We start from the raw sequence: 16,519 nt of genomic DNA, 5'->3' as shown, positions 1-16,519 counted from the left end.
AACCCGCCCTGAGGAGCTCAAGCGCCGGGGCTCAGCGCTCCCAAACCCGCAGCGCACAGCGCTACCCGCGAGCAGGCGACGGGCACGGACCCGCACTGACACTCACGGGCGATGGAGGCAAAGACCCCCCGGGGCTGTCCCCTGAAGGGGCGGACCCGAGTCCCCTCCGCCTGCCCCACCGAGCAGAACACGGGCAGCGGCGGCGGCACCGCGGGACGGGCCCGGCCAGGCCTCGCCGCGCCCGCACCGACCCTCCCGGGAGGCGGCGCCGGGGGTGCTCGGCGCTGCTCAGCGAACCGGGACCGGGCCGGGCCGGGCCGGGCCCCCCGGGGAAAGGGCGGCGGCGGCGGCGGGGGGGGGGGGGGGGGGGGCACGCGGCTCTCACCGTGCTCCAGGGCGGGAGCGGGAGCGCGCACACCCCGCCGGTGGCCGCGCGCGCGGGGAGCGGCTGCGTGAGGGGAGCGGCGGGAACGCGCCTGCGGGGAGGGGGCGTGCGCGTGCGCGTGCGGTGTCAGTGACCCGGATGGAGCGGGCGGCTCCACGCATGCGCCGGCCCCTTCCCGCGCGCGGGGCCGTGCTCGCTGTGTCCGCAGCCGCGGACGGGTGAGGCTCATGGCGCCCGCGGGGCTCTCCTCGGCGCTCCGGGGAGACCAGCGGCGTCCACACGGACCGAGCCTCGGCCGGCGGGGAGCCGCTCAGGTTGCCCTGGGAACGGCGTCTGACGGAGCGGGCAGCGCCCGGGTGCGGCAGAGCCCGGTGTGGAGGACAGAGGCCTTGTCATGTCCCTGGTTAACAGCCGCGAAACGAGCGTTGGGAGCTGACAGGAGCGTCCCGGCAGGACCGGGGCGGGCACCGTAAAGGCAGAGGGGAGGACGCGGGAGTGACCCGGGGACTGGGGCTGCGAAAGAGCCGTGCGTGCTCCTGGATGGCACCGCGGTGAACGGGCTTCGCTTTGCAGTTGGCGTCGGCTGGGGGACGCGCTCGGATGGAGCAGTGAGAGCTTGTGTCTCTCAGTAAATCATGGCTTAATCCATCGATGATCCTGGACAGTGGTCATCTGAGCACGTACATTTTACATCTAAAGACAACGCAAACCAACGTCCTTTTTTTGGTTGTATTCCATTTTCCACAAAAAGCACGCAGAACTCATGAATTCCACCCACACAAATACTTAGTTCAGCAGCTTTGTCCTCACCTGGAAAGCCTGAAGACAGGCAGGATTTTTGACATCAGTACTGAAACTTCTAAAGCTGAGGTACAGAAAAAAGGCAGACAGTAATGACAAGTACTTCACGGGCTTGTAATTAGTTCGTCCACAGTGCAGACCTTTAAGACAACCTTTAAGAGCACCACAGAATTCACTTCTGGAAAGGTAAGGTCAGCTTCACCTGTCCAGACAAGGGATTCAGCAATTTAGATGCAGTGCTAATTTAGGCAGTAGTTGGTTAGTCACAAATACCTCAGCCTTTCCTGGCTGCAATTACATGCTTTATTAATTCAATACCATGTTCTACCTGCCTGGCCAGCAATATATTCTGCTTTAATACCACACATTGCCAACGTGTGTGTCCCTTTTCAGGGGCGTGTTAAGTACGCTCTCTTTTGTAAGGACACCTCGTTGTGATGCTCCCGACATCTGGCTTGATTGCCACCTCTTTATATTAGCAGTTGACGCAGTTGTCTGACACCACACACCAACCCTTAAGCAATGTATGTTAACAAAGTATTACCACATTTATCCAAGACTCTGGGGCTCAGGCATGCACTAGTCAGTGTTTTAATTCTTGTGTCCAGGGATTTCTCTGAGGAACAGCTTTAGCACCAAAGCAGATAAGGCTGCTCTTTCTTTTTTTTCCATTTGTGGTTTGGGACCCCAAGGGATGCATTTAATTAAGAGTATCCTGAGGGTTATCTTCTGCTTATCCCCCTGGACTAAAACCCATATGGTGAGCATTAAATTAGGTTGCAAGCATTCAATTAAGCTACACTGCCATTTCTGAGTTTTCGTATTCTAGATTTATGAGTGTCTGTCTCTCTTAATGGCATTAAGAAATGCCCTTAAACTGTCTGTTCCTGCAATCACAACATGCTATCCTGTAGCTGAAGGATGACATCTGCAGCTCAGCATTCCCAGCCAGTATTAGAGGTCCTTCCTCCCTGCTGTCTCAGTTTCGGTGCTGAGCTGGTGGGCATGCACAAAATCATGAGTCACACCACCAATAATACAATGCTTTTGTGATCTGACCAATCCTCTGTCCCCCCTCCTCTAGGCCATACTCGATCACAATTTCAAGCTCTCCTCTCAAATCATGAACACTTAAGATATTTTTAAAGCCCTGTAAAACTAAGGTAGTGAAGCAAATTAGATGATTCCTAAAGCTGACACCAAATACTTGGAGATTCATGTAAAACTGTGTGCATTAGTAATGCTGCAGCCCCAAACATGAGCTGTAGCAATCCTCATTTCACTTGCAGGTATCATGTTAGGAAAAAACCCAGCTCTCTAAATCCACACAGTATTTAAAGTAGTAAGTTAAATTCTGTCTTCTCTCAAGACATGTCCATTAAAGCTATATCAAGAACATGGAGCAGGACAGAACTGTACAGGTTTTACCACAATGTTTTATTAAGTTTCATTTCCAAAGGTCTTGCCTAAAAGACAAATAGAATTAAACAGTCATGCAACCCTGCTTGTGAAAAAATAAGCAGTTTTCCTTATAGTGCAATACTGAAAAGCTTGATTTTTTATTTCTTTTTTACCCATTTTAATCTGAACAAGAGAACATTGTAGGCAGATCATTTTGTACATTCAGCCAACACAGGAGCTGTATTCCACAGCATTAAGTTACATGTAAGATATACACTGAGAACGTATTAAGTGCTCTGGTGCACGCAGTGTGGAGGCAACGGATGTCAGTTCACATTCAATAAAGCAGCCAAGACAGGGAGAGTCAAGGAGTTACTCCACGAGGTTAAAGGAGGCAGCAGCCTGTGGATTTCCGTGCATGCTTTTGCAGCTCTCCATGCTGAAAAGCACCACCCATTTGCAAATGGAAGCACTCTGCTGGGACAGTGCCCTGCCTCTCGGGATCAGCCCTGGGTAAACTGAAGCTTTGACACTACATGAATGTTACAGTGTGCTCTACACCAGCAGATCATTTTTCACTCTGCAAGAAGGACCAGAATGTGGCATGGGGCTCCTCTCCTTTAAATCTTCATGTGCTGTTTAGTTCTGCTTGCTGCAGTCCCAGGTATGGCCACTGTCACCTCAGACTAAGAACACTCTGTAAAAGTATAGACCTGAGGGTACAAATAGCTTCCTGTTTTCAGCCTGTAATGCCTGAACTAGAAGGGAGGTGTGGAGTTTCCCTCAACCCTGAGCTACATCCTCCCTCTGTTAGACCACAAAGTCCTACAGTCAAGCTCAAACAGGCTTCTAGGAGCCCTGTCCATGCAAGCAGGGGCTCTGCATCAAGAGCAGCTCTCCACCCCTGGCACAGCATCCTGTGTCTGTCTCTTAACCATGTCGGGTCGTAAGATTAGGAGAAAACCCTAACAAGCAGTTTCCAGGCTGCAGAGGCTGCACACCAGTCAACTGCACTTTTTAAATCCTACTGAGAAACCAAGAGCTGGGAAAACCACATCCTGTTTCACACAGGATCATCTTAATCATAGAAGTCAACAGCAAAACATTTAGGCTGTTCTGATTAATTAGTTTATAGCACAGCCACCTCTGTAATAATGCAACAGAGAAAATATTGCCATGTAAAAAGTGGAGTTTGCAGCTATGTGTGGTGTAGCACAGCTTGTTTTAAAACAACATTCTTCTGTGGTTTCAGAACTAGTAGATAAGAACAACCACTGCTTCATTGATTAAAAGGGAAGAGATAAGAAAAGGCACCATTCTTGTACTCTTCCCACGTAGCCTCCCCTGTACGACTGTGTTTTATGTTGCTCATGAACAAAAGCTGCACATAAATTCACAATTGATTTCCGGGGATACAAAGCCAAAGGCAGTAAATCAGTGTCACTGCAACTCCAACAAGATGAATGCTCTGGCAGTATTAGCCCATTAACATCGTTACATTACTTAAACACAAAAGATACTGAGGGGAAAAGAAAAGCTGTTGTTTTCTTGAGGTTTCATAAACTATAGTGTATGGATGCCATTGATAACATCAGGACTGTCAGACATCCAAGCTGGTGAAACTCCACACAGGTACACAGACAGCAGTGGGGCATCTGCTCTTTGAGGGGGGGAAGGCTGCAATTTTTCTAAGCTGCACAAAAATGCTAAAGCAATGTCAAGTATTTCCAGACTGAACTGCAGAGCTGCAAGGCAAACGCGCAAAAGAGCAATTCTGTTGTCACAACAGCAAGAATCTGGAGTAACTATATAAAGTCAGTGGAGTACTTGGGAATTTTTAGTAGTGGAAACCAGAAACTGGCCATGAGTCATATACATAAATGCAGAAAGCCACTGCTGCAAGTCCAAGATCCTTCCAACCCCTGGTACCAGAGTAATCAAAAATGCACTGAACGCAAGCACTGTTCATTTCAAATCGAGTCTTGGAGCCACTCCACTATGCACAGAGCCCAGGTCACACCAAATGGACTTAACTGTCTTGTTTCCCAGCAAAACAATAGATTTAATGAAGATGAGGATATCAAAGCACCAGTAGAACCTGCATATGCCAGTAATTGTTGTACTTTGTCCTTTTCACTTGACAAGTTCCCCCCCCCTTGTGTCTATTCTCCCTTCATATCAGCTTCAAGCCATCTCTTGGGAGCTGGAAAGATAAATATCCTGAGTACACAATGCTCCATTATTAACTGGCTGAGTGCTGGACTGTGCATACTTCTTTCTTCTCCTTAGCTCCTTCGCAGTATTAGACTAGTATCCTTTTTTTTGTTGCCCCCCCCCCTTTTTAAAAAAAGGAAAAAAAAGAGGGGACACCCCAGCTACAGCACCTGGACTGAGCTTTTTAACTAAGAAATATCAACACCTTTAAGTATTTAAGGCCACTGAACAAAGCTGAAAGTCCTGCCTCAACCAGAAAGGAAGTCAAACTAACAGAGAATCAGGACCTCATCAAGAGCTACAAAAGTTTCCCATCAGATACCAGCCACATATCTTCTCATTTCTTCTTGCTCTCATAATTCACCGTGTTTCTTCTGCACCATTTAACCCAACTTGAAGCTTCTGCTATGAAACAGAAAACTGGCAAATGATCTCTGTTCTAAGCTGCCATGTAAGCCTGTGGTGCTATAAAACAATTCACATACTCAGGGCATGTGCTCAACACTAAACAGAACAGCTGTACAGGAGGTGCCCAAGACTCATGTTGGGGAGGACTAAAGCATCTTGCTAATTCTAACCAATTGTGCTGCTCTAAAGACACAGAAAGTTGCAGTATTAGCACTTGAACACAATTACATTTTATTGCCATGTTAAGGTGTTTTGTGGTCATGCCAGAGACATGAGGAGTTACAACTTCTCTGGAAACCACTACATCCTCTATAGATGGAAGATTAAATGCTGCCCTCCTCTCTCTGCAAGCAACTCCTGGAAATATCTATTTGGAGACACCCTGCTCCCAGCAGGACTAACCACTGCCTAGTCACTTCTCTTCCCACTGCTCCACATTTTCACAGCATCAGCTATCCCATCAGTTCCATATTGCTGGGATACTGCACTCACCACTCCAGGCAGCACCTTCAGTGGAGGATTTACTTCTTGCTAAGAGGAATGCTTTCAACTTCACAGCTATACAGAGTTCTTTATTTTAATAATCAACCTTGAAAGTTAAGCCTGAGAGGAGCTTTAAACCGTTTCAAGGTTGGCTTTATGCTTGCTTACATTTTCATAGGTAAATAAATAAAGGTCATCCTTCTGACAATTCAAATCAGTTCCTTAAAGGCCACTCACTCCTTTTTGCTGTGCTCCAGCACCCGGTAGGGTGGAGCAGAAGCTCCTTTGGGGCCGTGCTGCTCCTGCACGATTGGCAGCGTGGCTGGAGTATAAATTTCCGGCATGTTGTCATTGTTCTCTAGGGCGCCGTAGGAGAAAGAAGCTTTGAGGTCAGGCTGAACCGCAGTCCCTTTATCGTGCATGTTCTGCATGCCTGAAAAGAGCAAAGACAGAGATGAAATGCTTAGGAACAAAAGTGCATTCTTCCTGCACTGTTAAATCAGCCAATTAGAAAGTTTCAGTGTTCGTGAGCCTCGGCTCATCAGTTCCTTGAGCATTAAATGAAAGACATAATGTTCTGCTTAGCACTAGGGCAGCTAATGGAGAAACATGCTTCCAGTTAACAAGGGATGGCAGCCAGTTATTTATCAAGTGCTGCATATCTCTTATGCAGCTTACCAGAAAAAGTTTAGCTGTATTTTCCAAAAGGAATTTCTGCTCTTGCTGGTCTCTACCTCATGCAACATCTCTGAGCCTTCCCCAGTAATCAGTTCTTCCTGCTGGATGAACACCAAGGCCAGGCCCAAGTGTATGCTCAAATCTAGTTCTGCTTCCCAGACAGTAGCCAATCTGATAAACCCCTAGTGTCAGAGGACCCAGTACAAGTGGCATCCAGATGGCATATCACCTCTCTCTGCTCCATGCAAATATGCACATACCCCTCTACATACACAAACGAGAAGGAAAAACTAGAAGGCAACACAGCCACCTGATACATCTGGATACTTAACAGAGCTTAAAGCTTGAGCTGTCCCTGTGCAGCCCAACACTTAAATAAGAGCAATAAACCACTGTATTTTTACTGTTACCTGGCATTGCATCCATTGAGATGTATGGTTCAAATGGTACAGGTTTCTTCCTATTTCTTGTGATCAGGAAGACACCTAGAAATGCTATGAGGCACCTGAGAGAGAAAACAAGCTCTAGTGAGATAACTGTGAAAAGGGAGAGAAGGTAATACTCCATGTTGTGTCTTCCAAGTGCCTCTCATGTAGCACCATAAAGAATAAAGCCCTGGAAGCCAAAGAACTCTGAAGCTGGGAACTCTCTCAGGCGAATAAGCCTCTTCAGCAGTGTTGCATCACCCAGCAATCAAACATTTCACTTTTCTTTACCAAAACGCATTCATTCATTAACCTGGACTAACTAGAGGGGAAAGGAAGCAGGTCAGAGGTTGGGTTTCTTTGAGAAAATTCCAGGATTTAGCAGCGTGACCGTTCCCACAGGAAAACACACTCACAATTGTCAATCTTGATTTTTCCAGCTTGCTGACAGAGTTCACAGCATTAATCTCCCAATTGCTTTTTCTGCACTAATCTAAAAGACATTTAAGAGTGTTCTCTGATTATGGAAACCTGCTCACATCAGGACACTGTATGTTTTACTGATCATATCTGCACTGCGTGAGGGTCCAAGCCCTAAGAAACAGAACTCCAGAAGTCTAGCCACAGGTCACTGAAGACTGACTTTCCAGTTTTCCATCCAGGAAACTTTCAACACTTACCCAAGTGCAAACATACATATATGGAGAACATCTTCACCGGTGAAGTCCAAGTAAAAGGTTGCTCCTTTAAAAGGAAAAAATTCATGACATCTTTCTTCCCCCCTTACCCAAGCAATCAGTGCTATGTCTCCAGCACTAGTCCCTCCCAAAACCAAACCAAGATTCCTGTTTCTGTAGTCAGCCCCTTTGTATTTTTAATGACCTTAAAATAGCAGAAAGTGGCCCAATTTCTACTTTTAACACAATCTGTTGACAAACACTGAGAATTTCACAATTAAAATACTTACACTGGTGTAACCAATATAGATGCAAGTAAATCTGTACAACCACCAGTACAAATGTTTCCACACCGGGGCACAGTTTTGTGAAGGAAACACTGCTGGAATTACTGCACGTCACTGTGCTAATAAAACCTGACCCACATTCTCCCCACATAAACGAGAGAGACCATTTCTGAAGTCTGAATGACAAACCCCATCAGATCTAACTACAGCAGGTTACAAACTCTTGACCCCAAATAATACATGGCTCAAACCAATAAGGTGACCGGTGTCCTCAGTCCTGGATGTCAACAGGACACATGTCCTGGCTCCTGCTCTTTACATTTCTAACTGAAGTAAATAAGCTGATCAATCTGGGAGCAGCATATGGCTTGGAACGTGACAGGAAATAAACATTAGCCAAAGAGAAGGCCACAGGCTCTGCGACATTGAGGAACAGCAGTAAAAGGCAATGTGTAATTTACGGGGGGGAAGCTATTGCCTTTACATACCTAGAAGAGCTTTACTGCTTACACAGATAGCATCCATCACTGTCAGCAGATGCACTGTTGAGTATTTGGGCTTTGGGCTGGTTGGTTGTTTTCCCCAGTTTTGCTCAAATGTCAAAGTGAGAACAAAACCTTCAAAGGCTGCTGCCAGGTTTGAATCCTGAGGGGTTTAAAACCTCATCATTGTTTGGACAAAGCTTTTCCTGGGTGGCGATGACTGAAATTAGAGCAAACTGTTCAGACAGAAAAGGGCCTACAAAGCTGTGAGCAGCTGTGTTCCAGGTACAATGAAGAAAAGATTATTGGGAATCTGCATCACACACATTGTAACAAAATCTGGATACAATTACACATGGAGAAATTTTAGCTGTGTATTGAAGATGCACATCTAATACGTCACCCTCTTCTACTCATAACCTTTTGCCCTTCTTTTCAAAGAGGCCAGTGTTTGTGCTGTTACCTGCTGTGATCGCTGCCGTTGTGGACAGGATGTAGCCGACACTGGCAATCTGAGAGGAGTCATAGAGCTGTGAGGCTTGTGCCAAAAACCTGCAGTGCAGTGACAAAGAAGAGGGCTTGATTTGAGAAGGATACTCAAACTACACAGCAGTTAACAGGGACCTAAGGACAGGTGTCCTGTTTGGAAACACCTTTCAAAAGTAATGCATAAATTTGAGAAACTTTATTCCCTTTCTCACTAAATTTCAAAGGATGCTGCGGCAGGTTTATAGAAATGATAGAAGAGTAAACCTGGCAGCTAAAGGCTGTGAAATTCACTAAGTTTCACTAGAGGCAGTGAAATTACTGCCACCGGCCTTAGGGCCAGAATGCCACTCACATGTGGAATAGCTTTCTATCCCTGCTGCTACTAGCCTTATTACAAGTACAGAGGAACAAAAATCCCTAAAACCACCTAGACATCATCATCACCACAGACTCTGCACTTTAACTTTAGCCACTGCACATATCCTGCATTCCATCTGCCACCATCTCAGTCTTAACACTGTTTTGCATAATACTCGAATAATGTGTAAGTTTGGGCTTAAAACTACTTGGCAGCGTCACTATGTGGAAAACCAAAGAACACCATTATCCCAGGCTCCTGTGACATGGATTTGAGAAAAGGTAACATAAGACAATGGATAATTCTAACATTTAATCAGCGTTCTTGGAACAGATAACAAACAGCCCACTAGTCACGGGTCCATTGAAAGCAGCACAATTACAGACAAAAAGAAAGTGAATGTCTTACGTTGCTTGGAAGATGGCTGTTGCAATCATGCACACTAACATGATGTAGAAGATGGGGTAGTCGAGTTGCAGGTTTCCTTGTATGGAGACGAGGATCATGCCTGCCACAGCCTTCACTGTCACTGCAGTCATGGAACCTGTGAAGGTTTGCCAGGATGGGTGCAGTGGCAGCACCTGCTCAGTGGGGCTGGAGCCGCAGTCGCACTGTACCTGCAGGCAGCCACCAGCACAACAGACCTACGAGGACCTGAACCCCTCTGTGTCCAGGTCAGACAAGGGACACAAACTGCCTGGTTTATCCCCAGCTCTGCCCAACAACTTTACTACAGAGACCTCCAGTAAATCACCCAGCCTTTCTGTAGCACCTTCCCTTGTCTACAGGGCTGGGGGCATTAACAGTCTTGTGCAACTATTGTGATGGAAGAATCCAAGTTTTCATTTCCGATGGCATATTGGCTCAGTTAATAAAGCTAAGGAAGTTTCCAAAACAATCAGAAAGAGCTTACTTCCTTTCCATTTCTGAAAGCACAAGCCACGGCCATTCCAAGTTAGGATAGTTGCTGTGGCTGCAATTCACAGAGCCTGTGAGACATCAGCTACTGAAATCCAGCCCCAAGCAGTTCAAAGAAAAACAAAGAAAACAGAAAAGACATAGCAGTAACTGAGGCAATATAAATAGCAAACATTGAGGCCTGTGACAGATTCAAGAGCCTGTTGCACTGTGTCACTGCCTTGCTGTTATTCACCTTTTTGAAAGTTAATTGATCACAGTTTCTTACAGAACAAAAGTAGGTAAAATACTGTACCATGTGCATGCACAGGTTAAAATTAACACCACCAATAAATAACTGGTTTCCATATTTGACAGATAATTCACCCTTATGGGAAATAAGTCTTACTTGTTCAAAGGTCATCTGCACAGATCCTAAACATCACTGCAAGGCGTTAGCTTCACATAATTTGTAGTAACCTTTCTGGACTAGACTGGTGCATTTTATGACATTAATGAGGTCAGTATAATTCCCTATATGCCACAGATGCTTAGTTTACTGCAGTTTAGTGTTATAAGCCAGAATTAGAAGATCTTACAAGTCTGTATCAACTTACCCAGCAAAGCTACCAGCAGGAGAATAACTATAATGTAGTTTGAATTTTTCTCCTTGTAAAAATACAGTAGCAGGCAGAACATGATGATCTCCACAAGCTGCAAAAGATAGAAATGAGAATATTAAAATGTGTGAGGTGTGTGGGGTTGGCAGTAAATAGGATTCTGAGCCAGTCAAACATCAGAATTACATAGTAGAGCAAATGAAAGGAAAATGAGGATCCCACACAATTCTAGATCAAATTTAGCATGATCTCAGCTTCTAATGAGGTGACATTGAATAGCTTCTCACAGAACAGGAAACACGGAACACTTTTGATGTTAGATTTGTGGTAAAGCAGGAGATCAAATAGTCCTGACTGAATATTCACATGACAGATCTCAGCCTACTTTCTGCAATGAGATTCTTTCAGTGAGCCCTGGAGCACACATCTTATTTAATGGCCAGACTTATCTCCATTAAGAAATAATACATTCCATAAGATTTCCAATGAGAGACTGATGGCTCAGTCTAGAAAGTCAGATGCAAGCCCAGCATTTGGACACCTCTGGAGCAGCTGCTCTCAGCTGCCACAGGCTGAAGCCGACAGCTCTAAGAGAGAGCAAGAGACTTGAAAACAGATAAAGATATTCAAGTCCTAACAGAGTAATTCAGAGCAAGAATGGGAGAGTTCCAAACCATGCATGCATGTGTCCACATGCAACATGAACCGACACCACGGAACACTGACACAGGTTCATTAGCAAGTGCAAGGAATATTGGTAGTAACCACAGAGAAAAATAATGCTCAAAACCAAGCTCCCCATCAGGCATATAGCAGAAAACTGGCCCACTTTTTATGGGCCATCTTACCATATACAACAGAAATGGCCAGCTCACTAAATGCCTAGTGATATTTTCTCCTGTCATCTTCTCATGACTATTAGGTCCAAAAGTTATCAGCAGATAAGTTCCAACAATTGCCAAACCACAGCCTACAAAGGACAAAACATAGCGCCCTTTGGCGACCAAAGGACAAAAAAGAGAAAGAAAGAGAGGACAAAGTTAGTGGGTTAGTGTGGATGCATGGGAGTAATATCACACATGCACAGTGACTATTGATGCCATCATGCACATTCCTCTGGATGGTTCCAGGTATTTCTAAAATCTGACAGATTCAGAGGATTTGGTACAGATCAGGTGAATAACCCCAAGGAAACAAAAAAAATCCCTTTTTAACAAACAGTGGCTCAGATGAGGCAAATCTTCAAAGAGGTACTAGAGCTAAAGGAGATCTTGCCATCCCTCCAATTATGATTCCTGAAAGGCCATGCTGTGTGTTGAATGGCTTGTAAACAGGGAGGAAAAATGAAAAGGAACTGTGGAACTTACTCAAGAAATCCTTGGGCTTCCATTTCTCTTTAATAAATATAATTCCTATGATTGCACTTGCTATAAAACAGAGGAGAGGGAAACAGTGAGTTATGCATCAGTCCATAACTCATGCGTCAGCAGTCTCACACTGAACGCACTCAGACTTGTATGGCTGTTGCCTCCTCCCCCCCTTACCTATAACAGACACTGCACTGAGTGGCACAATCAGTGAAAGAGGAGCAAAGGCGTAAGAGGAAAACACTCCCAGTTCACCCAGCACCAGCAGGAACAGTCCACACCACCACGTCTTGGTTTTGAAGTAGGCTCGGGGGTCTTTGGAACCTGCCAGCCGGATGTGGCTGTATTTCTAGAGGACAGAAGAAAGGCAGAGAGGCTTTGGTGCTCTTGATGCTTTTTAATGCAGGATGAGTATTTGCTTCATGATACTTACCTGGAGGTTGAGTGCAATACTGATGACAAGATGCCCAAAAATAGCCAGTAATGCACCAATCAGGTTCTCCTGTTAAAACACACAGATACTAAACTTAGCCAAGGAAGTTGGAGCTTTTTGCACACGTGCAAGAAAAGAAACTTTTAAAACAGTTCCTAGATCATCTGTCAATAAACTATCTGTTTATCTTTCTCCTTTCCTACATGATCCAGGGCAATTCAGGTAAGTTCCCTGTGGCTGTGTTCCAAACCTGTGAAACACCCTGTCCTAGTGACAAGAGACAAGACACTCGCTACAAGAGATTTCAGTAGCGTTCATGTATTTGCATTCTGTGCAGTTTCTCAGAGGGGAAGAAGATAAAGCTAAACACAGTGACCCATTCACTCATTATTCCCTTTGAAATAACTTTTCGTGAGGATGACTCTTGCCCTGGAATTCAGCAGAGTATGGAGCAGGAACCTCTGCATTCTGCAGGTCACATTTTAAGAACTGTTCTGCTCTTCTCCACTTACAGCATCTGCTGGTTCAGGTAATTCAACCTATTTCATGAGGCCTCCCAGTTACCACAGATTTTATGCTGGCTTTTATATGAACCACCTATTTCAAAGTAATAAGCAACTGGTAGTAGCTCCCAACCCCTCCTACATGAGCATTCCCAGCTCAGCAGTCATTCTCACGGTCTTAAGACAGAATTTGAAATAAAAAAAAGATGTAAAGCAGGGTGAGTCACAAAGGAAATGTACATTAGGAGGGAACAGGAGAGCCTGAGGCTAAGCCAGGCCATTTAGCATTTATGTTCCTCCAACAACTGTCTAAATCTCATTAGATGTCATTAGAACTTTTCATTTCAGTGCTGGTCTCCAAGATACAGTCTAGTACTTTGATTGATTTGGGATAACTGAGCTCACATTCGTATTACTCCCTTAACAACAAATATACTACTCTCAATTTTCTCACACATAGTAAGACAGGGACTTTAAGATTTTAAGTTCTTATCAGTGGAACAAAAATCTCTTTATCAGGGTGTATGAAAATAAGATACATCCAAGCAGCTTGATTTAAAACCACCTGCGAGATCTTCCCACAACAGTAAAGCTGGCAGGAAAATGTCCCTGTGTGATCACAGGTGTAGCCAGAGCAGTTCACTGGCTCAGCAACTGCCCTTTGGTTTAGAAGAGACAGAGTTTCTTTCTTTCTCTCACTGCTGTAATGCACTGGGGCCTCCAGGCATGGCTAAATAAAAACCCAGTGCACTTGCTGCAAACAAATAACCAAAACACAGGGACACTGTTGGTTACTTGGGGCCTTCTAGGGATAGACTAGGGGAGAAACCTGACCTTGTATGAAAAGGAGTCGGTGTGTGGCTGCACAGAAACTGCTGCCGTGGCCAATGGGAGTTGCTGAAGTTGTAGATTTGGACTGTTGCCTCCTTCCATTGTGACTGATTGGAGTGTTTACTTTTCAGCCTCCTGGATGCTGGAGCTTCTCTTTAAAGAAGAGACTTGGACCCTGCTGGAACCACTTTCTCTGTAACTTGGTACCACTTCTTCCCATCCATCTCGTTTTCTTAGACAAGCAACAATTAGGTGAGCCCCAGAAAATTCTGTATAGCTGTCTGGGCTACACCAAGATACAGTAGGCACTGTAGGCAGGAGTGTAGAGGAGCCAATATTGCCAGCCAGTCAGTGGGGCAGCAAGGTTATATTCCTCCAAGGTAACACTAATTAAAACCCAGAAACAAACAAACAAAGACAACAAAGAATTAAGTCAAATTAACTCAATGGTCCAAAATATGCATTAATTCCTACTGAAAGAAAGACTACAGAGAACTCCCTTCTTGCAGTCTCAAACATAAGAGCTCGTACACTGGCATAGCCCCAGGGGTGACATACTCAGCTGGCATTTAACATCAGGCCTTGCCATTTGGAAAGCTCTTATCGAAGACTCTGAAGTCCTCCAAATGCTGCTTTTCATTTCTCTGCTCTCTGCTGTCTCTGTTGTTTGTTCAGGATGCAGCACTACATTAGTCACCCCATCCCCATGTGCTGGGGATGACAGTGCTGCTCTTCATGCTGAGGTCATTTCAGTGTAATCGCTGCAAGCACAGTTTGGAGGCTGAATTCCTCAGAGCCAGACTCATTACAGGTGTCTGGAAAGCATCACAAAGAGCAAGCCTGTCTGGTCCCTGCACGCTATGACAGCTCCTTCAGCAAAGACCTCAAGGAGCATCAGCACTGTCCCCCTTGTACCGTGAGGGATGCTGGTGCGTAGACACTGCAGGGGCACAATCCTCCCAGGTGGAACATCCTCCTCAGTCCAAAGACTACCTGAAAGGGCACGGGTGGAGCACCCCTTATGCTCAGGCGCTGGACAACTGGCCAGCGGTCAGGTAGCAGAACCCATGCCATGCTCAGGCTACAACCTGCAAGCTCTGGGGATGACTTTAGCTCATGGGTTGTCCCCGTGTGCCCAGCGTGAGGGACAGGGCTGGCGTGACAGCCCAGCACCACCAGGAACACCCCGAGTGAGGAACAAAGCCCCCATCACCCCACTGTTAGGGTCCTGCCCGGGCAGGGCAGAGCCTGGCTGAGGGCGGGAGTTGCCCCTGGAGGCCCACCCCCGGGTCAGGCCTCTCTGCCCAGCCGCCACCCGTGGCCGGGCCCCAGCAGCCGCCTGTTTCCGCCCAGGACCCCCGGAGAGCCCGCAGCGCCGAGCGGACAGCGGCCACCTCCCCGGCCCCGCACTCACCTGCTCCCCCAGCCCCGCACTCACCTGCGCCCCCAGCCCCGCCGCTCTGCCCCCATGGCCCGGCCCTTCAGCACCCACCTCGGCTCCCGGCCCAGCGCCGCCCCAGCTTCCCGCCCGGCCCTTCCGATTCGCCGCCAGCCCTGTCACTCCATGGCCGGGCCGGGGCTGCCGGCGGTGATTGGCTGCTGGGTGGGGGCGTGCCTGGCCCAGCCTATGGGCTGAGTCCGCCTGCGGCTCCCGGCTCCGAGGGGGCGGGCGGGAAGTGCCGGGTTCCGCCACTCGTTTGGGGCGGGACGGGGCGGGACGGGACGGGACGGTGCCGGCACCGACACCGACATAAACACAGACACAGTCCTGCTGCGGGACTCCGCCTCCCGGAGCCCCGGCCCAGAGGAGAGGAGCCGCAGCACCCCCGTCACCCCGCTCCACCCGCCGGTGTGCGGCGCCGGCCGCTGCCCGCCTCGGGGACGGTGGCGGCTCCGGTAGGCCCCACCCAGGCTCCAGAGCCACCTTGAGACGCATGCGCTGCGCACTCCCAACCACGCGCACCACGGCTCTGAGAGTTCACCCGTGATTGGATGCCTGCCGGAGGGCTCAAAGTAACGGGGCCAGTGATTGGAGGAGAGCGGGGTCGGCCGTTGTCTCGGCAACCAGGTGCACGCGTTCCCTCAGCCGCCGGTACCGCCGAGGGCCGCAGGGAGCCGGCGGGCAGCGGGGTGCGGACGGGGGGCACCCCCGTGCCTCGCGTCCTGTCACCGAGCGGCTCCTCCCGCCCCTGTCCGCCGATCGCTCCTCAGCGCTTCAGCTGAGAGGGTGGCCCCGTGGAGCGAACGGATGAGGTGCCCGAGTCGGTAAACGGGGACAGCCCGCAGAAGCGATTTAACGGCACTGAGCGCCCTTTAAAGCCCCCTCACGAGCAGTGCTGCTGCACAGTGCTTGTATTCCCTCTGCTTCTTAAATAAAACCGAAGTTAAATGCAGAAGTGGCTGCTGTTTTCTTGGCTTGAACACTGCACTAACGTTAGATTTGCCTTTAACTTACATATGCCATTTAAACCGAAAGCTGGGGTTGTAGTTACATGTTTCCTCTATCTCCAGATTTTAGGTTTCAAGATTTCTTCCAGTCTTTATAAATACCACAGGAAAGTAATCCCAAACTGGGGGGGAACAAAAAGGATTTCACTCTCAAGCAAGGAGGTTTCAGTATAAACTCCTTCAGAATAAGTGAGTAACAAAACTGTTTGTAGTTTATGTCTTTGTTTTGGTTTCTTTGTTTTTTTGTTGGTTTTTTTTGTTTTTTTTTTTTCTGTTGTTGTTGGTTTTGCAACAGGGTGAGAAATGTGCTAATGCAATAGTATTATTGCATT

General features: G+C 47.3%; 1 protein-coding gene across 4 annotated transcripts; it reads right to left on the bottom strand.

Annotated features, from left to right (window-relative positions):
• Positions 1 to 2,602: 2,602 nt before the first annotated feature.
• On the bottom strand, positions 2,603 to 15,742 carry NIPAL3 (NIPA like domain containing 3). 4 transcript variants are annotated; one of them, XM_061480238.1, is made up of 12 exons: positions 15,722 to 15,742; positions 13,743 to 14,125; positions 12,406 to 12,474; positions 12,150 to 12,321; positions 11,973 to 12,032; positions 11,454 to 11,599; positions 10,603 to 10,699; positions 9,497 to 9,632; positions 8,705 to 8,793; positions 7,476 to 7,539; positions 6,781 to 6,875; positions 2,603 to 6,125 (listed from the first exon to the last, which is right to left on the bottom strand). In XM_061480238.1, the coding sequence occupies exons 2-12, from the start codon at positions 13,839 to 13,841 to the stop codon at positions 5,926 to 5,928; spliced, it is 1,227 nt and encodes a 408-aa protein (XP_061336222.1). In that variant the 5' UTR covers positions 13,842 to 14,125; positions 15,722 to 15,742; the 3' UTR covers positions 2,603 to 5,925. The 4 variants fall into 4 exon arrangements, with proteins under 4 accessions (XP_061336222.1, XP_061336223.1, XP_061336221.1 ...); XM_061480239.1 differs by lacking the exon at positions 15,722 to 15,742 and adding an exon at positions 15,232 to 15,449 and having other exon boundaries at positions 11,454 to 11,575; XM_061480237.1 differs by lacking the exon at positions 15,722 to 15,742 and adding an exon at positions 15,178 to 15,448.
• Between the last annotated feature and the right edge of the window lie 777 nt (positions 15,743 to 16,519).

This window comes from Pezoporus flaviventris, unplaced genomic scaffold (assembly GCF_033815535.1).
Source record: "Pezoporus flaviventris isolate CSIRO_AGI_PZ_B2104156 unplaced genomic scaffold, CSIRO_AGI_Pfla_v1 ptg000176l, whole genome shotgun sequence".
NCBI classification, from domain to species: Eukaryota; Metazoa; Chordata; class Aves; order Psittaciformes; family Psittacidae; genus Pezoporus; species Pezoporus flaviventris.
This window is presented reverse-complemented; position numbering and strand designations above follow the sequence as displayed.